Below are 22,730 nucleotides of genomic sequence, written 5' to 3' on the forward strand. Positions count from 1 at the left end.
TTGTATTGGTCCAAAGTTATAAGACTGGATCATGTAAGCAGAGCTCAATTTCACATTATACTGTTGACTGGCCATTCTAATGAATATTTTCAATGCGTTGCGTTTTAAATAAAAAAGATCAATCGATCCATGAGATCAGAGACCCTCATCATCAAAGGTCCAATTCTGATTGTCAATCATGAGGGTCACATTCTAATACCAATACACACACACACACACACATATACATATATATACACAAACAGACACACATATATACATGTGTGTGTGTGTGTGTGTGTAAGTAACACACACACATATATGTATATATGTATATATACATACACACACATATATATATATATATATATATATATATATATATACATATATATATATATATATATATATATATACATATATATATAAAAACATACATATATGCGTGTGTGTGTGTGTTTGAGAGTGTTGTAAATGGTAAATGGACTGCTCTTATATAGCGCTTTTTACAGCACCTAAACGGTACCCCAAAGCGCTGTGCAAAGGCCTCTCATTCACCCATTCACGCACACATTCACACACCAATGGGTGGCTGCTGCCATGCAAGGCGCTGCCTAGCAATTTAGGGTTAAGTGTCTTGCCCAAGGACACAACGACGCACTAGGATGGAACGGGATTTGAACCGCCAACCTTTCGGTCATTGGACAACCCGCTCTCACCTCCTGAGCCACGGACGCCCAGTGTTGTGTGTATTTAGCCTTCACCCTCAAAACTCGACTATTCCAATCACACCACGCTTTTCACACTAAGGAAAAAGTAGTTTAAACAGTTTTCACAACAGCAGTTTCAGCTACTGTGTCTATCGGCACTTTCAAAAAAAATAAAGCTGTTGTTTAGCTTAGATGGGAAATGACAAAATAATATTCACCAATTATCTATATGTGCAGCCTAAGATGGAACAAATACTCTATGCGTTTGTCTTTATGCCGCCCTTTGCACATCACAAGTACTCCAGTACTTTAGTTAGTTTTCTTACATTGCTGTGCAAATACATTTTTTATTCCAAATTTGTAATATATATGTAATATATATATATATATATATATATATATATATATATATATATATACATATGTGTATATATATATATATATATATGTATATATACATATATATATATATATATATATATATATATATGTAATATATACATATATATATATATATACACATATGTATATATATATATATATATATATACATATATATATATATATATATACATATGTATATATGTATATATATATATATATATACACATATATACATATGTATATATACATATATGTGTATATATATATATATATATATAGATGTATATATACATATATATATATATATATATATATATATATATATATATATATATATATATATATATATATATATATATATATATATACACACATATACATACATATTTATGGAGAAAATGTTATTTATTTTGCAGAATGTACACAATTCAATTCAATAACTTCAATAATGTATTTACTCTAAATTATAGAGAGTGGGGCTAGCATTTTTATTTTTGTGGAATAAATTTGGGTGATGACTTCATGATGAGGAAACAAAATGTGAATTGAAAAAAATATCTGAACTGGGGCCATCAAATTGAATTAGTCGCTGATGACGGCTGCTTTCTACTAAAATAAAACCAAAGCCTTTTGCAGTCAAGTAGAAACATGTTAAGCCTTCAAACGTAATTCTGATTGTCTGCACAAGGAGCGATAGTGAGCGGTACGATGTGAGATGTGACAAAAAAGTAACCTGTCTGTTAAAACAGACACACGTTTTAAAATAGTTAGAATATTAATATATATATATATCTAAACAAATCAAACTTATCAAAGTATGCATTCGTATCAACTAAGGAAGTGAGCGTGAGGGTTTGTTTAAAACACTCCAGTTTGGTCTACAGGACACATGTCTCTTCCTCCTGATGCATAACAAACCCTTGTGTTCCACTCCCGTGCAGCACTCGCCAGTGGAATAATTCTCTCTTCTGTTTGCTTCGGGATGCACGTGGGCACACCCCGCTCTCCAGTGAAATGCTACGCAGACAATAGAAGACATCGAGATGCGCGCTTGTTCCTGCTCCGGCAGCTCGGCGACGACGAGGACCAGGATGGCGACGACGACGACAATGCACAGCGGCGGCAGCTTATTCCCACACCAGCGGAGACGGCGGCATCTCTGAGGGCTGGGCCACTGTGGAACTGTTTAAAAGGGAAGACGAATCAGAGAGCGTCAACAGTCACTGCTGACGTCGTCCATCAGCGCGAGGCCATTTCATCCGTTGCATTTTGCGTTTTCACACCTCATCCCCACTTCAAAATTCTTCTGTATTTGTTCACGATAGCCTACTCACTCAAATTGCGTTGTTCTACTTTATCTATTGATTTCTATATGGGGCTGAGCCCCAGAAATAGGACCAGCTGTGGAACAGAGCAGGTCTATCACAGGGCTAAAGACCGGTTTGTAATTTTATCTTATTATCGATGACTTATTTTCTACTATGTGTAGCTTTTATCTGTTGCTTTATTGCATTTGTTTCATCTTTGTAAAGTGTCACTGAGTACGTTGAGAAATGCACTTATAAATCAAATGATTTTTTTTTTTTTTTTATTTGAAGCCAAATCGCAGGGCTACGTGTGAAAAACATCAAGTCACCTCTCACGATTTCAACTGTTTGACAGGAACTTTACAACAGGCAACAGCAAACTACGGCCGGAGGGCCATAAGAAGGCCCAGAGAAATATAATATTAATAGTAAATAAGTCATAAAATAGCTAAATACTATGGGGCTTCAAAGACACATATTTTGTTGTAACACTTTTGTTCATTTTTAATTGACATTAAAGCACGTTTTCTACATCCATCCGGCCATCCATTTTCCATAGCCACTTCTTTCCCAAGCTCAGGGTCACGGGGGTCTGCCAGAGTTGTCATAGGTCTGGTAACAAGTCACCATTTTTTACTCCTATGAGGTGGGTAACCAAAACACTCCATCCATCTGATCCTATTCCAGCCCCTCTGTGAACTTTAAGAACCCACTGTGGCCCACAAATCAAACGCACTGTGGGGCCACCCCTACTTTACAATTAGTTCCGTTACCTGATAAAGCTTTTAAAAGCGGCCGACTGAGGGTTTATGCAGAGCGGCACCCGACTTCCTTTCTGCTGCTCCAGGATGAACTGGTGGATGATATCTGTCAGAGGAAACATGAGCGAAAAGCAGCGGAGATTTCAGAAAAGATTGTCATTCTTGGTTGAACTCCTTCTAGTCCCATTCAAAGCAAACTGACAGAGAGGAGGAGAGACGGAGCACAAGTCAGAGAAGCAACGAGGCAAAAGACGAGTGGCGAGCGTGTGACTACCTAACATGAGATTTACTTTCATGCCAAGAGATGTTTCAGACTAAGGTCTTAAAGGAAGAGTCTGGGGCAAACAGAATGATTATTATAGAGCTGTTTATGAGAAACAGAGACAGTCTGAAGAGAAACACAACTTCAAGACAGACACAAGCACATTGCTTCTAATAGAGAATCAATAAAAAAAATTAAAAGTCAATTTTCAGTTAAGTCTGAAAACGGAGGTTCCCGTATCCAGTCAGAAAAAGCATCATGTCAATGAGTGTACCAGCTTGTTGACATTCATTTGTCTGTTCTCTCACATTTGCAAAATACAGACTCAGAAAGAGAGAAAGCAACATTCTGTCGCTGCTGAAAAAGATACCGGGGCTCACAGAATCACAGAGGCAAGCAGGCAGCTTAGCTCACCTTTGACATGTCTCACAGAGCTCAGGTTCTTCTCAAAGCCATCGTCAAACTTGGGATTAGTGATCGGCTCAAAGTCGCTGGTGTAAACCCGGCCAGAGGACGTGGTGTAGCAGCATTTGCACATGCAGGTGTGGTAACGTAGCCGACCCTCGTCCAGGTACGGGTGTGCCAGGGCGTCTTTCGCCGAGATCCTCTTTGACTGGGGGGGCGAAACACACAGGATTTCAATTAGGTTGGCAACAGTCTGGGGTAACATTTATCTTATTCTCAGACTACAACAAACTTGAGATGTTTTTCTCACTAAATGACAATATACACAACAAAAGTGAATAATAAAAAGAGGATTGAATCGGTAGCCGTCTTAGTCAGGATGAGGCACAAGGGCAGGTATCAGTGCACGACTGAGCTTTAAAGGTCCAGTGTGTAAAATCTTTAAGGAAGCCAGGTATTTAAGGTAGCCCCGGGCTTCCTTAAAAAAATGCCGGTGCAAGTTGGCAGCTAACTAGGAGCAATACCCTTGCTCTATGGATATTCTTATAAATAGGAGAAGCGTTCCAAGAGTAGGAAAACCAAATGACTTTCAGTGTACTGCAGTGCACTTCAGTGTACACACAGAAAAGACAAAGAAATATGGGTAAAATCTAATTTGCTCAGGATGGGACCTTTTAAAGACAATATCCCTCCCAACCTACGATTACATACCTTATATCTGACGATAATAAAAATAATAATAATAATAATAACAATAATTCTGGTTTTGAAATAAGTGTGCAGGGCCACTCTAAATTTCTTTTCCAAAGATGCCTTCGTGTTTTCTGCCTTAGTGTTTTTCAAAGGAATCACATTAAAATGCCAACAGGCTTTTTCTTGCACATTTGCATGCCCATCAAGTGCACTACAAAATGTTCCCATTAAGTTCCTCATGTACTGCGACTACTACACAAGCCACATCAAGCTTCCAGGTGTCGGAGCACAAAGACTTGCACCCCAGAAAGGAAAAGAAAAGTTTTAGGAACGAATGCCACTTTTTTTATTTTTTTATTTTGCCTGTTTTCTTTTTGCACTTTGTAACACCAGTTTGGAACTTTAAGTGTGAACAGCGTTGTAACCCATCGGAAACGGCTTGTTGAAGTGCCCTTTGGATTACACTATTACACTCTGCTTACTTATTATTTCATGCAGGACCCAGTAATTAAATTGTCAGGCAGACTGTGACGTGGACAGCTAACTGCTCTACATTGACGTTCACAAGCATGGTTTCATTCATGTAAAAAAAAAAAAAAAAATGAAAATGATGTCTGACAGGATTGATGACTCACCGGATCAAACACCAACATCCTGCAGAGGAGGTGGACAGCTTCGTGTGTCGCCTGGCTAGACAGTGTATACAGGACAGGAAGGGATGGCTGCAGACAAAAACAAACACCGCATTGTCAACCGTTCGTCAGCTACCTTCAGACAAGGGCTGCGACGATTCCTCGAGTAATTCGATGAACTCGATGACAAAAAAATAATTATCGAGGAACTTCATATGCCTCGAGGCGTCGTTTAATTACATTAAAAGCTCACGTTTCGCACGGACTATTTTTTTACTGTGACACAACGTGCTTCCGTCACAGGCCGTGCGCCTTCTGCAAAGCGGGAGAAGACAGAAGCGTTCTTTTGGCAACGGTACCAGCGCGGCGACATTTCACGCTTCTGGGACGCATCTGAAACCCCACGTCTGGTGTGAACTTGCACGCTGACGATGACAGCGTGGGCTTTAATTAAGCAAACGTATGTTTTAGCGATTACTCGATTAATCGATGGAATATTCGATAGAATAATCGATTCACAAAGCTGCAGCCCTACTTCAGACATCTATGTATGTATGCTTCTTAAATAATTGAACAGCAGCACTTTCAGACGTGGCCCTGCAGCAGCTCTGAGCAAGGAGCTGAATGGACGCAGACACTCGGCCAATCATCAGCTCTGACGTTCAGCTTCAGCAGTGGATAAAATTAGTAAAACAGAGAGTTTTTTTCTTTTTTGTTCTTTTAAATGAACATTTGCTTTCTCAATTATGTTTTTTTTTTTTATTCTTTATTCGAGCATAAAAAGAAAGAAAAGGAAATAAAAAGATACAATAATAAAAATATGTAAGCCTAATACTCAAATAAAAAAACAACAACAAAAACAAAAACAAATGTCCATCACTTAAATATGCTCGAAAGGAGTAGGAAGAGGTGCTTGACTTATCCAAACCCACCCCTATTCACAACGCCCTTTAGCTGCTTCCCATTGCCGACCTCAAGAAAAAAATAAAATAAAAACAAACACGAAACAGAAAAAATAAACAAAAACTAAAGTAAAACAAAAAAATAGAAAAAACAAAGTTGTCTACTTACAGCATTTGCTCACTGGTTACACTTTATCAAAAGCACTAGCCAATCAATGTGAACGTGTTATTCGACAGGACACTCAGCACTCTCAATCTGATTGTGTCTAAAGTGAGAATAGCAAGAGGTATAAACACAAAGTGCACCACGGCTTCAAATCAATGTAGCAGAAACATGACATAGCTGTACTGTATAAGCCGAAAGAAACTGTACTTTTTTTTTTCTTTTTCTTTTTTATTAATTCAGCTCAAAAATCCTGTTGTATTCTGGAAATATGAATTATAGATTGTTTGCTGGTTGTTTGAAAATTATGTTTTTTCTTTGGCTAAATTTATAGAAAAGGTCAGCTGGTATCGGCGACAAAGTATTTTGTATTCCATTTGAGAGATTATTTTATGTGTATGTATCCCTATTTTTTTAATACTTTCTTTTTTATTGATTTTTTTCATTTGTAACATATAAACATTAACAACAACAACAAAAAACAATACTAGAAAAAACAAATACGATCATCATGTGTCCCTATTTTTATAGGTTGTGTTATGTTTTGCTTTTTTCTGTGTCACATGGCTATTGTGGATGTAATTGTAGGAATACAATTGACAAATGTATTGATCAGTGTCTAATAAACTGGGCACCAATCAGGGTGTTTGACACTTATATAAAAAGAGCAATCAGTCAATCTATCAATCAATCTATCAATCAATCACCTAATCATTAGTTGAGATTACTAATACTGATAACTAATAACTTACTGAAAAACAAATCCTCAAAAAAGTTACACCTTCTTATTGCCCTCCAACACTCCAAAAATACCAACTCAAATCCTACCTGCTTGTGGGGTCCTCTGAGAATGTGCGCTCGTGCACCTTCACACGCCGTTCTCATGGCTTCCATGGACGGAGTTCCCAACAGGTCAGTGATCAAGTCCAACTACAAGTGAATATGACATCAGGATGGTAGAACAGAAGTCATTGATAGATGTCTCGTCTCACAAAGAACAGTTTTTGCTCGCGTACAGTCAGATCACTCGCCTACAGAGTTTTCCTATTCAATGTTCTTGAATCTTTTACTTTATTCACAAACTGGGCATTTGAACCAATGTTAAAGTTCACCTGCTGAATGGGACTCTGGGCCTGGAAGAGAATGCGCCGCCCCAGCAGCTCAGCGAAGATGCAGCCCACGGACCAGATGTCGATGGAGTTGGAGTAGTGGCGGCTCCCCATGAGGATCTCAGGAGCCCGGTAATACTGTGTCACAACTTCCTGAGTCATGTGCCGTGCCTCGTCCGTCTCCTCCACTCGGGCCAGGCCAAAATCGCAGATCTGGAGAACAGTTAGTCATATTGCGTTACATCTGTGCCACAGGCCTGACCCTCGCAGCTTTATTCAGACAGCCGAGGCTGGCAACGGCTCCACGACACTCCTACTGAAAAGAAGATCACTGCAACCTAAACTTAAAATTCATCCTTGATAATCATCAATTGATCATCTATGAGCAAGAAATGGGAAATTTAGTGTTTTCTGAGGGTTTAATATCTTCATGTATTCCAAAGAAACTCACATATATTTGGATTTCCTATATATATGTACAGGTACTACCCGAAAAATTAGAATATCAAGTAAAAGTTGTTTTATTTTGGCAATTTAACATAAAAGATGAAACCAACAAATTTTATTGATCCATTACACTCAAATTGACATCTCAAGCAGTTCCTTGTTGTAACTTTGCTGATTAAGATTTTCAGCTTATTAAAACCCCAAACCCATAAACTCAGAAAATTAGAGGGTTTTTTTTAAGCTGCAAGAAATAATAATAAATAATATCAAGAAATAAAAACTTGAAATATATTGATTTGCATATTATTTGTTTATATAATATGTCAAATTCACCTTTTAAGTTGAATTGCAGAAATACAACAACCTTTTCAGGATATTCTAATTTTCTGGGTAGTACCTGTAAACATATATATACATATATATATATATATATATACATATATATATATATATATATATATATATATATATGTATATATACATATATATATATATATATATACCATTCATTCATTCATCTTCTATACCCGCTTATTCCTATTCAGGGTCACGGGGGTCTGCTGGAGCCTATCCCAGCTGTCTTAGGGCGAAGGCAGGGGGACACCCTGGACAAGTCACCAGTTCATCGCAGGGCCACATAGAGACAAACAACCATTCACACTCACACCTACGGACAATTTAGAATGTGCATGTGAGGTCAATTGACCTCACATGCATGTTTTTGGACTGTGGGAGGAAGCCGGAGAACCCGGAGAGAACCCACGCAGACACAGGGAGAACATGCAAACTCCACACAGAAAGGTCCCAGGCCCGGGCCCCGGAATCGAACCCACGACCTTCTTGCTCGGAGGCGGCAGCGCTAACTACTGCGCCACCATGTCGCCCATATATATATGTATGTGTGTGTGTGTGTGTGTGTGTGTGTGTGTGTGTGTGTGTGTGTGTGTGTGTGTGTGTGTGTGTGTGTGTGTGTGTACACAAAGAAAAAAACATGCCTTGATTCTTCCCTGGTGGTTGTTTTGGAGTAAAGGCCAAAAACCGTTCATTCTCCATCTGGTTGAACCATTTTGGCTCTGTGCTTTGATTACTTTTAACAGTTTCTTCAACAAATGTATGGCATGAAGATTGTGGACAAGCTTAAAATTCTGATATATATAAGTAACACTGGGCTAAATTAATAAAGAGCGTGTCTGTATTATGTCACATTTGGCAACATGGTCTGTCTGACGCACCTTGAGCACGCAGTTGCTGTTGACCAGGAGGTTGCCTGGCTTGATGTCTCTGTGCAGAATACCAGCTGAATGAAGGTATTTCAGTCCTGGTTGGGATGATACAGAGAGTGGGAGAAAAAAGAAGAGGATGTTATATCCGGTGTCATATTTATCAGTGACTTGGTTTTATTTTTATGTCCTTGCATCTTGAAATACCAAGTATGCTCACCAGCACTTATTACAAATACATTATCTGGCGTTTGTTTTTTTTCTCTCATGCTGCGGGTAAAAAATGCATTTAGTTCACTGGCTGAAGTGGGATAGAAAACAATAAAAAAAAAAGAGCAAATGACTTGTACATTTTAAGCTGCATGTTCATTCATTTTCTTTATTCATTTGTTATTGATTTTCTTTTGTTCCTGTAGAGCTTTCAGCGACATGATGATCTGTTTTGTACTTGTTACAAGTCCCGCTCAGACAGTCGGACTCCACGATCCACTAATTTATAAAGCGTGGCTGCCCTGCCCTTCTTGTGCAGTGCTATTAATGGATTACTTATCATTGCTGGCTCTTGTACACACACATATTAACAAATCTCTTAAGTGCCATTTTATCTTGTGAGCAAGCAGCAGGCTAAATATTGAGCTGAAGTCTTCTCACTTGACTGCATACATGGTGGTATGGGCCCCACCTGTAAGCAGCAGGTTAGTAATGAGACTAATGTATGTTTGTCAGGTGAGTAAATGTTGTTGTTGTTTGGGGTATATTGTTAATGGGCACATATTTAAACATAAAGGGTAAAAAGCAGCTAATCTAATTAATTATGGTATATAAGCAAGTGCCTATATATATATTATTATTATTTCTTATATTTCCCCTGCATGCACTGCATTCGACTCAAACATATGTCTTAAAACTGTTTCTGAAGCTCCACAATAGACCAACATAACCTGATCAAGTTATTGGAGAGTTTCAGTAACATCTTCTCTGGCTCGCCATCTACTATTTTCTTCCGGCTCCCGACGAAGGCAGATGCAGCTCTCCTCCCCTCCTCTCCCTTATCTTCCCTGCTTCGCTTGTCTCAGCTCGTCCTGTCTTCTCATCGAGTCTCTATGTTTGCAACGTTGTTATATGTGCCTGTGTTGCTGAGGTTTTTTTCCGGTTCCCTCTCAGGAACATGTTTCCTCCTCTCCCCTCCTGTTCTCCCCTTTCCGCCCCCCACTTTAAATGCTCAATCCTGCGGTCCTGTCTTTACCATGTCATATTGTATTTGTGCTGTATACGTTTGGACGGGGATTACACAATTTTGTTGTACATGTTTGTTGCAATGACAATACAGTAGTCTATCTATCTATCCATCTATCTATCGACTGGTTAAGAAGAAAAAAAAAACACCAATGCCACCCCGTGCTCTATGGGTTGTGATTGTGAAGTGCGGTGATGACCACAGTGTGAACTCTAAAATCAACCAAGGGAGAGACGACACGTTCAAAGGGCCTAGTTTGCAACTCATGCTCAGTTTTCTATAATGCCTGATACATTTGTGATCTTTGCCCAGGTAATTGTGCAGTGCGCAACACAGCAGCGTTGAGTCATTACTTGAATAGGTGTGGCAGCTGGTGAGGTGAGGCTCTCAGCCTGCACTGCAGGTGAATTGAGAAATGATGATTACGAGAATCAGCTGGGCAGGTGCGCATCTTCTGTTTACTGCTTCTGCTGCAGACAGACAGTAGTACAAAGCTCTGACAGCCACAGTAACCTTAATAATTCATCCAGAAACCAGCGAAATGTAAGTGAAAAGTTTTGTGTGCGTGCGATGTTCAGCAAGCAGTATGCAACTGTGTTTGATTTTGTCTGTGAGATTGAAACTGAATGACGGTGTTAAAACGAAACATAGCAAAGGCAAATATTTGAAACTTAGTAACTGAAAATTCATCTTCTCTTCAAATGTACATTAGTCTCTTTTTAACAACTGAAGTTACTTAGAAAATTCTTTGTTGATTGATCCTGGTTACTGGTAACTGGTTAAACAAAAGGTTCCAAGTGGTTCGGCAGTCATGCCACGGGAGATGGGCCAGTGCACAGCAGGGGAGCACTGTGGGAAACCAGATGTGTGAAGGAAAGAGGTGTGATGTCCACACAGACAGGGGCAATGAAGAGTGCGGTGCCTCCACAGGCACGGGCAAAGTAGAAACAGCCATCACGGGTGTGGGTGAAGTTAATATTTATGGTCAGACCACAGCATCCAAATTGCACAAACTGGTTGATAAAATTTACCAACATGGTTGTTGTTTTGAAAATAATCAGCCTTACTGACTGGAGACAGAGTCAAGGTGACCCACTTTCTCATTGTTCAATGTCAAATTGAGGCTTTAAAAGATTGCATCTCTGGCCTGCAGTGGTTAACACTGTCACGTCACAGTAAAAAGGTTACGGGTTCGATCCAGGGGGCCCGGGGCCTTTCTATTTGGAGTTTGCATGCTCTACCTGTGTCTGTGTCGGTTCGCTCATTGCACTGATCACTGTGCTGAAGTGGCGACTTGTCCAGGCTGTAAACCTGGTTTCACCGTATGACAGCTGGGATAGGCTGCAGCAAAACCCTGGGACTTTGAGTGCATTTGCTGCGATGTGGAAGCGAAATGGATGAATGTCTGTCGTCTTTCAATTGACTGGGTAAACATGCAGGTTTGAAAATCAGCCCTTTGTGATGTCACAGATGGCACTGCTATCCCTTCCAGGTAAGTAAGAGTGACCCCAGCCAGATGTTTGTTCCACCCTGTGAGACTTTAATGTGCCCGTGTTGTCTTTGACCTCTTTCAAACACATTAGTTTGAGCTGGAAGCTAAAAAATAAATAAATAAATAGTTTTTTTCGCAGGAGACTGTAAACGGAGGGCTAAATAAGCTGGGGTTTTGTTTTTTTTTATCTCAAAGAGAATATTTTAGTGGTGCTACACTGGGTTAAGAATGCGGGAAATAAAAATGGAAAAATTAGTAGAATATGAATTAAATTCAATTATACTGTTGATTATAGGCATTGACAAGCAGAAATCTCTTGCAACAAATGGGTCACGATGGGTAAAATGTGGGGATGTCCCAATCCGATTTTTTTCTCAAACCTTTATTTCATGACGTGAGTGACGTATTGAAGTCGAAGGTTTGTAAACAAAACTATGTCTGCCGTGTGGCGATTCTCCGAGTTGGAAGAGGAATGCAGACCCGCAGCGAAATGCAAAGTCTGCGAGCTAATGGTTTCCCGTTGTGGCAGCAACAGAGCTCCCTATAACGCAACTAATTTAATTCGGTAACTCAAGAAACACGAAGCAAAATATAAAGAATACAGCGCTGCTACCGCTCGCTAGTTTAAGAAAAGACAAGTTAGTTGTGTTAGCCGTGAGCTGCTACACTGAGCTGCTACACTGATTTCATTTTATTTTGCTTTGGTGGTTTACTGTAACTGAAGTTACTGATTAAATTTACTTACTGAGCAAATAGTACAGTCATCACCAAGCTATGAAGACACCTTGAAAAGTAATGTGCTTACTTGGTAAGTTATCTCTAGTCTTTTTATAGTGAGCAGAGTGTTAAACTTGAACTGCTACATTGTTGTAACAGTTTATTTTATCAGCGGTGTACGGTAACTGAAGTTACTGATTCAGTGAATCATACATTATATTTACAAAGTCTTCATTGTATTTACTGAGCAAAGAGTGAAGTCATCACCAAGCTCCAAATGCACTTTGAAAATGAATGTACTTACTTTATGAGCACAATTTTACATCATTATTTTTTATTTCATTTTTAGGTTTTATATAGTTTTCTCACTGTTCTTCAATTTGTAAAATAAACAAAACATTGCGGAAAAGCAAAGCATTGATCATTCAAACAAACAATCCATTTTTTTTTTTTTTTTTTTTTTTTGCAGTGCACCAAAAGAAAAGTCTGAATCCAATGAGGTCAGTTTATTCAAGGTAAGAAAAAAGATCGGATTGGGAAAAAAAATCGGGATCGGCAACTACTCATTCATAAAAAATCGGGATCAGCTCGGGACCAAAAAAACGTGATCCGAACATCCCTAATAAAATGCATAATTGGAAGACGAAATTGTATATTTTAAATAGCCTTTAATCTTAAAAAAAAAAAAAATACTGTGTTGCAAGCCTCAAATTGCGGTGAAACATAATCTTTTAGACACATTCAAAGAAAAGAGGGGAACCTACCTCGTAAAATCTGATAAAGAAAGACTTTGGCGTGGTCCGAGCTCAGAGGTTGCGGTGAGACAATGATCTTGTGTAGGTCGCTTTGCATTAGCTCCGTCACCACATAGCTGAGCAATTTAAGCGAATTAAGGAGAAAATATTGCACTCTTCACTACAGGGGACTAAATAAGCTGTTATTTGGAGATAAAAGAGGATTTTTTTTTTTCATCCAGGGCTGACCCACTGGAGTCTTGGCTGAGAAAAGAAGTTTCCAAATTTTATTGTATGATACAATCCCAATAAAGGCTATTTTAAATAATAAAATAATTTGAAATGACAAAGTGGCAACATCTCTAAATCCAAAGGGACGTAGTTTAATTTGCCTGTGGCACATTTCCAGGTCACATCAAGGTCAAAAGATCTTCGGTACAGCTATTTGGCATGTAATTGGATTGCATGCAAGATTCTTCACAGCAACACCAATGTTTGAAGCACTGTTATCCACAAGTTAAATTCCTGTCTGTGTGTTTGTCTGAGTCTGAATGCAGTGTCTCATGTTGGCCAAGCCCCAAAAGCTCAAACCCTAAAAGAGGATCCCATTAGCCAGTGGAATTAAGAAGGATTTTACACAAATGACTTTCATTGGAGAGTCTTTGTCCTTTTAGCAGACCTGCACAATCACGTAGATACCTGGCAAAATAGTGAAACTAAGCTGGAGGTGCCATGCTTATCTCATTCTCATTATATTCTCACTTATGTTTAATAAATAAAATACAAAATAGCACATTAGAGCATTTTCTAATGAAGAGGATTATACTTCTTAAAACAGAGAATAGGTTGAGCAGGCCAAAACTAATTTAGAAAATAAAGCATTTATAAAATGAAAACGAAATATATTCGAAATATTCTAATTTAGAACATCAGAAGAGTTTGCACCCAGTTAAACCAGTGCACTTCTCTAAACCATGTTGAAACTCTTACCCACTGGGTACAGTTAGAAACAGTGAAGGATACATTTCTTCAAAGTAGTCGATGTGAGGAGGTTGAAGTATGTCCAGTGCAGACAGAACCTGAGGAGAGTTGAACAGAAGTTGGTTGTAATTTCTGATGCAATAATTCACAAAGTTTGATTGTATTGCTGACATGGAGTATTGCTTGGCCCAAATCTTTCCTTTTCTTTTCTTTTTTTTTTTAATGACAATAAAAATGGAGTGTATTGTGGCTATGATATTCATATTGGCTTTGGCACCTTGCTTTCAATGCACAGCCCAACTGTCAGAAAATGACAGAAACAAATCAACAATGAAAACAAGACGAGTTCTTTAAGCTGCGTCTCCTGGCCAAAGTTTAAAGCCGTCGCGACCTTGAGAATGTATCCAGCACTTTAATTAGTTTGAGATTAGATTACTGCAATGTACTTTGTCGCCAGTTTGCAGTCTTCGCTTTATCGTGTCTTTTTTTTTTTTTTTTTAACAACACTCAATAATGAGAAGACATCACTCCTGTTCTTAACTTTCTCTATCCAGCAGTTCAGTTTGGCATTGATTTTGATTCTAAAATTTTAATGTTTGCGTTTCAAGGCTTGGGGCTCAGTCCCATATGATGTATCTGAGCTTTTAACTGTTTGTGAGGGTGCCAGGTTTCTGAGTCCTTGCGTCTAACCAACTGTTACCCTGGGGTGGCCAAGCTTTTCCTGTTGCAGCGCCTAAGCTTTGGACTTCGGCTTCTCCACTCACTCCCCCCCCTAAAATTACATCTAACCTCTGAAATGTATTTATTTAGGATGGCATTTTCATAGCAAGAAGCCTAATTTAAAAAAAAAAAAAAATCATTATATTTTTCATTATATTTTAGTACAAACTCTGTGAAGCTCACCGAGCATTTCAGGGTAGCACTCCTTAAACGCCAACATCCCGGAGTCGCTGTATCGTCACGCACCGCAGAGAGGAGTTCACAAATAATGTCGAAGCTAGATATTTCGTAGTTGTGTTTTAAATTACACCCTTATTTGTTCATGTATCATCAGCCTATGCCACGGGTACATTATACGCTTTTTCGCACGTCGGAGAATCATCGAACAAGCTTGCTTAGCGAACAATAGTTGATTCTGAGGTAAATGCGTACTTTACAGCTGTAATTAGTGAATCACAGCCCCTGTACATACTAGCGTTAATACTCAATTGTAGCACTCTTTCACTTGTCACCTTTCAACTGTGTTATTTAGGGCATATCAATTTGATATTTTAAGATGTAAGAAATTTGTTAAAGGTATGTGATAAACATTGCATATAACCTTTAAATCGTCAATGAATATACCTATAATATTTAACGTTGAACAATATAACTGTCACAAATAAATGATTTGTTATCACAGTTTTGATATATTTGTTTAAAAACATATGCTATCAGCGAATATTCACACCTGTGTGAATATTCGAGCAAGTTAGGTTCAACAGGAGTCCAAAATAGGCGGTGAAAAAAAGAAAATAATCGTGACTAATCGAAAAAATAATCGATATATTAGTCGACAACGAAAATAAACGTTAGCCCTCTAGTTGACATATCGATTGTGAAACACTTTCCCATTAGTCTTTTTTTTTTTTTTTTTTTTCAATCAATCAATCTAAAGGCGTTTTCCAGAACATGAAAAAAATGACAAGACCACTGTATTTACACTTGACTGGCATGCTGGAATCCGCCTGCATCGGGCACTCGTCTTTACAAAACAGTCACAAGTCGCAAATACCAGTGTGATTGCTTCCAAACCATCAAAGCACGGCAAAGGCCGTTGAGTTAGAAGAAATTGATCTGGTGCCACCGGTTGACACGCCTTGTTTTTTGGCCGTGCTGTCGATTCAACTAAGACGTGAAGGACAAAAAATTACAACTTTCTACATGGTCTGGCTTTTTACATGTTTTTTTTTTTTACATGTATTTCTGCTCGACCTCCTACATAAGATGCCCAGCTGATCATCATAGTAACGCTTCTGCAGGGTTTTTTTTTTTTTCTTAAATGTGGGCGAGGCGTCACCACCCCCCCTCACCCTGAGAAGCAGTGTCCATCTTTGCTGCTAACTAGCGCTAGCGGTGGGCAGTGAGCCAATCACAGGGAGTGGGCAGTTCCAAGCCGAAGTAATGGATAGAACAGATAAAACAGAGGAACACTTGTTTTTTTTAAGGCTTGTACAACTCAAACTAGTTTTGGACCAAACAGACCTTCTTTACTGTTGAAAGTAGATCATCTGTGTACATCTGGGAATGGCCTTAGATGGACCCCTTTTAAGTATTTATATTATTCTACAACTGTGGAAGCAAGTACAAGGCTTTCACATGTTGTCACAAGGCAAATCCAGAGTCTTTTAAATTTCAGTGAAATTAAACAATTAACACATTGTGTTTGGGGAAAAGCGCTTTAGAGCGTTTTAAAGGTGATTGGACCTTTAAATTCACATTCAAAATGTGAATGAGAGGGATCCAAATGCGAAGGTGCGTTTACAGGGAGTGAATAAAGGAGGTGGACAATGTTAAGTAAGTTGTTTAGTGCAACAGTGCAAAGACGTGCTCATCATCTGCAATCATCTGCATTATTTATCCTAACGACACTTAATTGGCCAAGGATGTGTGACACCGTTTACAGCTGTCAAGGTTCCGAAAGCATTGTAGCACACTTACATTTTCATGTTTGAAGAAACACAGCATCTTCAATTCTCGGAATACCCTCTTGCAAGAAACAAGGTTTTGGAAGACATTGGGCATCTTTTTGAGGGCAACTCTCTTTCCATCTCTGGGATCTGTTACTGACCTAGATAAAGAGGGAGGGAAAGAAAAATCAAGACCAACTGTTGTTAGGTTGGCATTATAATATTGCACATGAAATGAAGCAGATCATTTAGAAGCCCATTGAACTACATTTGGTTCTGCCTTAAAGAACTCATTGACTAGTAATCGGGTTATCCAATGATGCTATAATAGTGGTGTAATGTCACATCCAGCAATGCATTAGAATAGTCCTGCTACCACTGTGCTTTTTGGAAAGAGCCCAACAGGAAAGAAGTAACAGACAAACTCCTGCTCAATTTTGGGAGACACTGATTTCCACAGTCAACGGTTAAAAATGTTACAGAACAACAACTTTGCAGGCAGATGAACATCCAGACAGTTTCTCTGACAACTTTCTGCAATTTATTTGATGTCCTGCTCTCCCTATTTTTGTTGGAAGTTTTTCAAGTTCAACTTGTCATAGAAATTAGTTTGTTCATTATTGTTTTTGCTTCTTTTTTTTTTAAAGGTTTTTTCAAATTTATGAGAAACACATCCTTTGAAATGATCATCCTGAAAATTAAACTCAGGTGCATCCTGTTTCCACTGATCATCCTTCAGATGTTTCTGCAGCTTAATTGGAGTCCACCTGTGGTAAATTCATCTGATTGGAAATTCTTTGGAAAGGCAGAGCACCTATCTAAATACGGTCCCACAGCGGAGCAAGTATAAAGTCAAAGGCGTTGTCTGTAGATCTCCACACACAAATCTGGGCAAGGGTACAGAAAACATTCTGACCCTTTAAAGGTCCCAATGTGGCCTGCGTCAATAGTAGGTTGAAATGAAAAATTTCCAAATGACACTTTTCAGTTATTCCTGAGAAAAGACAGGTTCCTCAGAACGAAAAAATAAAAAAAATCATCCTTCACCATGTTTATCTGTTGAGCATCTTTTATGGTGATTAGTTAAAGAATCTTATAGGAATCCAGCGACCCCAGTCCTCGTGAGGAACACAGCAGGTGTAAGTAAGAACAATCCAACATGGCAAAGCTCGGTCCAGAGCGCCCTTGAGTGAACCTTTTAAATAGGATCAGTCAAGGCAAACAGATGGCAATAGACTTAGATCCAAGGCTACAACACAAACACCACCAACAGCCTCGCAAACCAACACATAGGAACACTGTGGAAAGAAAGCTTAGATTGTTTCAAACTCCTGACTGACTTAGCATTGCTGTTCTGTTCATTACCAAATTTATGTTTACCATTTATTCAAATTATGGAATTGGGTTTAAAATCTAAAAGGGTTTCAAGTTTGTGTGTGACAGTGGAAATTGCGGGCACATTGACTGGGAACTTTGCAATAAACTCCTTTAAAAAGCTATGCCTCTTCACAGTCCTTTTCAAATGGGTAGCTTGGTTTCTTTTCTGTTTTATTAATTTTGCTTACTTAAGGTTTCTTTCTAGATTATTTTATGTTAAGGAATTGTTTAACAGCAGTTAGGAAGCCTTGTCAAATTTGCATATTTGAAAAAAATAAATAAAAAAACAATCCTGGCATTTATGTTGATGCTAATTGATAAAAAGAAAACCCAACAGTGCCCCAATACCTCCCAATGCCAGAATTCCCCTGACAGCAATTGCAAGTTGTCTGCTATGCCACAAAAACAGCTCAGCAACCGCTAAAGAAAAATCTCAAAAGTTTAGGATTACATTCAGACTCATGGCTCCTGATCTCTGTCTGATTGCAACAATAATATAGAGAGTCATAAAAAATGCCAGTGTAATCTTCTGAAAAGGTCTTGACTTTGAGCAAATCACCATTTAACTATTTAACATAGGTGGCCCACTTTGCAGAGAGGTGGAGGCAACACTCAAACACAGTGTTACATTTTGCTTGGAAGCTAATATTGTGGTAACACGATGAAGTGTAGCTACACCAGTTTGGAACAAATTCCCTGCTGTGTAGTAGTATGGCTTTTCCTATAAAGACATGCTGAACTGCGTCAACTCAGATTGAAACAGCGAGGCATTTTCGTGTTAAGAGGGCTAACCAACTGAAGCAATGTACTGTGCATGGCTTTCTCACTGCCATTTTATTAAGTAATCCACCTTCATGTCTCGGCTAATTAGGTGTTAGTATTTACACATGTACACTGAATTTCCAACAATTGCCTCCAAATACAAATTCTAAGGGGCCATTTACATGCATACGGATTCTTTTGAAACCACACATTTTCGAAACCGCACTTGGAAAAAGAGTTTACACAAAGGCGTATTCAAAAAAATTCCCATTTACACGAATATGACGGAAACGACTGAAAACGATATATAATACCTATACCCGGCATGGTGTGGCGCCACAAGTTTACTCCCTGAAGGCAGAAGAAGAAGAAGAGCACCTCAAGCGCTCCGTGTTTTTAAAAAAGCAGGAACTCGCTAACAATGTGAGCACCACTGAGAATAGAAAGAAAGATTCTTGTGAAAAGACGTTGTGGATAAACGACAGAGTCGAACTTCTGCTTCGAGTTACTTTCGAACACAAAGCCTTAAAAAGTACATGCTAAGATTGCCTAGGAGTCGTGCCAGTAAAGGTTTGCTAACATTTTTGTCATTTACAGTAGGTCTCTGCCTCAATATCCCGGTCGGCTGACCCAAAGGAAAATCAATAATAAGTACAAACAGGAGGCTTAAAAATCGCTTTCGTTGCATTTATTTTTACTTTGCACACAATCCACGACCGATCCACAAGCACCGTGTGTTATTGTTCACTATTGTTTGCGGTTTGTTGTAGTGGAAGTAAATGGGAAGACTGCAGGCTGATCATTAGGAGCAGTAAGTCCGCTACCCGACGCTGTTGTGCTTATAAGTGGTCATCTGCACCTCACGGTCGCTCAGGTTGCAAGGCAGAGGAGGGGTTTAGGGCTGTGACATCAGCGTTTCCAAAAAAGAACGGTTTCGGCGTTTACCCTGAGGAGCGTTTTCGAAAAAGTACGGTTTCAGTCTGAGTGGTTTCAGTGAAAACGCCGGGTTCGTGTAAACGCAAGGCCGAACTGCATAAATATTTGTGCGGTTTCAGTAAATCCCGTATTTGTGTAAACGGCCCCTAAATTGAAAGTGGGATGTACAGTATTCCAAGAACACCGACTGAGAAGTTATTTCAGGAATAGACAAAATAAATGGATACAACTTTTCATTGCTGGTCTCTAGAAAAAAAAAAAAAGTATCTTGCAGTCAATCAATAAGGATTGATCCAAGGATTTGTCTTGACTTATGGGAGTCGTGCAGAGTTCATTAAACATGCAAAAAAGGTTCTTAATAAAATTGGGCAAAATTTAGAAGACTCTATAGCCTATGTAAACCTGAGAATAGTCTTGCCTTCGCTGATTAAAAAGAAATGTTGTGTTCCAAGAGAATGTTGTTAAAGGAGGTTGCAAAGCAATTCATAATTTGAGGCTCTATGAACTATGTGATTTTGTGGCAGCAGGCTTCCACTGTTTTGTGGGTGTTATTCAACAGCGCTGATTTCACAATTTCTGTCTTTTTTTCAGACTCATTCTTTCAAAAAGAGGGAGAAATATTTGCTGTAGATTGTTAAGTAAATAGGAATGTACTTTTCATGGTCTGTGGGTGTTCAAGTGATTTCAAAAATCCAAGAACTAACCCATTTGGAGTTTGATTTTACATTTTCAAAAAAAAAAGCCACCGGATCTCCAGAAGAATAGCATCTCCTGTCTTTAGAAAGTGGTAAAACCAAGACGCCAGCGAGGTGGTGTCAGAGCAGCTGGGGATGTCCGATCAGTACAACAGTAAGTAAAGTAATAAAGTAAGTAAAGAAATCGATTTCGGTTTGCATTCACTTTATTATTAGAAACTTTTTTTTTAACTTTTAACTTAAGAAATCCCAATGCTTTCAACTTTCAACTTGACACTTGGCTTACCAAACAACTCCGAATGCTCCATAGCCGATGGGCCTGTCGGGCTCTATATCCAGCTGTTGCTGCTGTTGCTGCTGCTGCTGCTGCTGCTGCTGCTGCTGCTGGAGGAGGTGCGAGTGTTGTTGCTGCTGCTGCTGCTGCTGCTGCTGCGGCTGCTGCTGGTGGTGGTGGTGGTGGTGGGCTTTGGCGGCGGCTTGAACCTGGGCGGGAGCCGCGGCCGCCGCTGGCCCGGGGGCTTGCCCCGGCGCGGGCGAGGGGAAGTAGGGCTGCTGCTGGCCGGGGTTGAGCATCACGGCCGCGGCGGCGGAGGAGGAGGCCGTGGAGGTGTGCTGCTGCTGCTGCTGCTGCTGCTGCTGCTGCTGCTGCACCGTGTGCGCGGCGGCGGCGGAGCCCGGGTGCTGCAGGTGATGCTGGCCGGCGGCGTGGTGGTGGTGGTGGTGGTGGTGGTGGTGGGGCTGCATGTGGGGCGGCGGGAGGTGCTGGAGGTGATGGTGGTGGTGGTGCGGGTGGTGCGCAGCCACGGCCGATGAGCCACCGTTGTACGCGGCCATCATTTTGGGGACGTTCGCAGCCGTCGCGCCGCAGAGAGCCATCCCGGCCGGTCGGTGACGCGCTCAAAGTGTCTCCCTCTCGGGAAGAGCGATCGGGGCTACCGTGCTGCGACACTCGCGCAAACTTGTAGAAAACATAAAGTGTTTTTTTTTTTTTTTTTGGTGGGGAGTTTCCTTTTCTTTTCTTTTTTTTTTTAAATGGTCGGGCGGCGGGATGTCACCAGGATCTTCGGGGAGAGAAACCACCCGGGTGAGTCTCCGATCATCGTGCCGAGGAGAACACTTGACCCACTTCCACGAAATCAACGTTCTCACCAGCAGCCCCCGGAGCTGAAGGTGGAAATCATGTGTAATGTAATAATAATAATAATAATAATAATAATAATAATAATAATAAAGCAAACACAATTAGCCTATCAAAGAAAAGGGAAAAGAAAATGTGTCCAGTCTTTAAAGCCTTGTCATTCAGAACAGTGATAAACGCATTGATGTTGATGAGAAAACAACCCCCCCACCACCCGCAATAAATTAAAAACAAAAGAAAAGTCCTTAAATTTCCTTCATGGTGGAGGTGGCACTCTTCTCCCCTCCTGGTGACACTCGGGTTCCCCCGTCTTGTTAGAACAGAGTGATCTCCAGCACGTCACACCGCCACCCGCCACCAGCAGCGCCAGCAGCAGCGGCGGCGGCGGCGCGTTGGTACATCCAACCAGCGGGACTCCACCGGAAATCGCATCGAGTATCTTCAACGGAAATCCTCTCTTTCACTTGAGACGCATGCATAAACTGGTGTTTGTGTTTTTGCGTGTGTAGGTACTGAGAGAGCGGGCGGGGCGGCGTGGCGGAGGAGGGGGTGAAGGTGGAGGTAAATCTTCCGAGTCGTAATTAACCGCCGCTGCTGCCGCCGAAGATCCGGTGCAGAGGAGGTGTATCCCAGCCCAGGCCACACAAGACAAGACGCGGCAACGCAACGCAAAGGCAGGCCCAGGCCCTCGGCACGTCCACCACACTCACATATTAATAACGGGGCGATCCGACGACAACAGAAATCCCCATCACTCGGCGCAGGTGTGACGAAGCTTCGAGAGGTCCTGGCAAAAGCAACTTGTTTCTCTCCCCCCCTCTCCAACAACGCTCCATCGACAGGCGTGTCTTGGTAGTAATAGCTGGTTCTCTACCGGGATTTTCTTTAATTTTCTTTTCTTTTTTTGTTTTTTTTGTTTTTGTTTTTTTTTTTTACATTAGCGCTTGACTTCCGCAACAAACGGTGCGGGCGGGAAGAAAGAAAAGAAAGTTCAACCCTTGCATATTTTTTTATTTAT

The 22,730-nt window shown here is 40.2% G+C and overlaps 1 protein-coding gene across 1 annotated transcript; it reads right to left on the minus strand.

Annotated features, from left to right (window-relative positions):
- Nucleotides 1–1,560: 1,560 nt before the first annotated feature.
- On the minus strand, nucleotides 1,561–22,730 carry nlk2 (nemo-like kinase, type 2). The gene is made up of 11 exons (XM_076035822.1): nucleotides 20,861–22,730; nucleotides 16,836–16,965; nucleotides 14,178–14,233; nucleotides 13,185–13,291; nucleotides 8,987–9,072; nucleotides 7,311–7,520; nucleotides 7,027–7,128; nucleotides 5,137–5,223; nucleotides 3,818–4,016; nucleotides 3,154–3,247; nucleotides 1,561–2,255 (listed from the first exon to the last, which is right to left on the minus strand). The coding sequence occupies exons 1-11, from the start codon at nucleotides 21,448–21,450 to the stop codon at nucleotides 2,201–2,203; spliced, it is 1,716 nt and encodes a 571-aa protein (XP_075891937.1). The 5' UTR covers nucleotides 21,451–22,730; the 3' UTR covers nucleotides 1,561–2,200.

This window comes from Nelusetta ayraudi, unplaced genomic scaffold (assembly GCF_046127955.1).
Source record: "Nelusetta ayraudi isolate G7.1 ecotype Tasmania unplaced genomic scaffold, CSIRO-AGI_Nayr_v1 ptg000048l, whole genome shotgun sequence".
NCBI lineage: Eukaryota > Metazoa > Chordata > Actinopteri > Tetraodontiformes > Monacanthidae > Nelusetta > Nelusetta ayraudi.

Bases quoted from the DNA above. Each gene is read 5' to 3' on its own strand.
- nlk2 (XM_076035822.1), bottom strand. From the start codon at position 21,450: ATGGCTCTCTGCGGCGCGACGGCTGCGAACGTCCCCAAAATGATGGCC. The intron at 9,073-13,184 runs GTAGGTTCCCCT...CATCCCAACCAG, and splicing joins TCTTTATCAGATTTTACGAG to GACTGAAATACCTTCATTCA. The intron at 7,129-7,310 runs GTGAACTTTAAC...ATTCACTTGTAG, and splicing joins CCCAGAGTCCCATTCAGCAG to TTGGACTTGATCACTGACCT.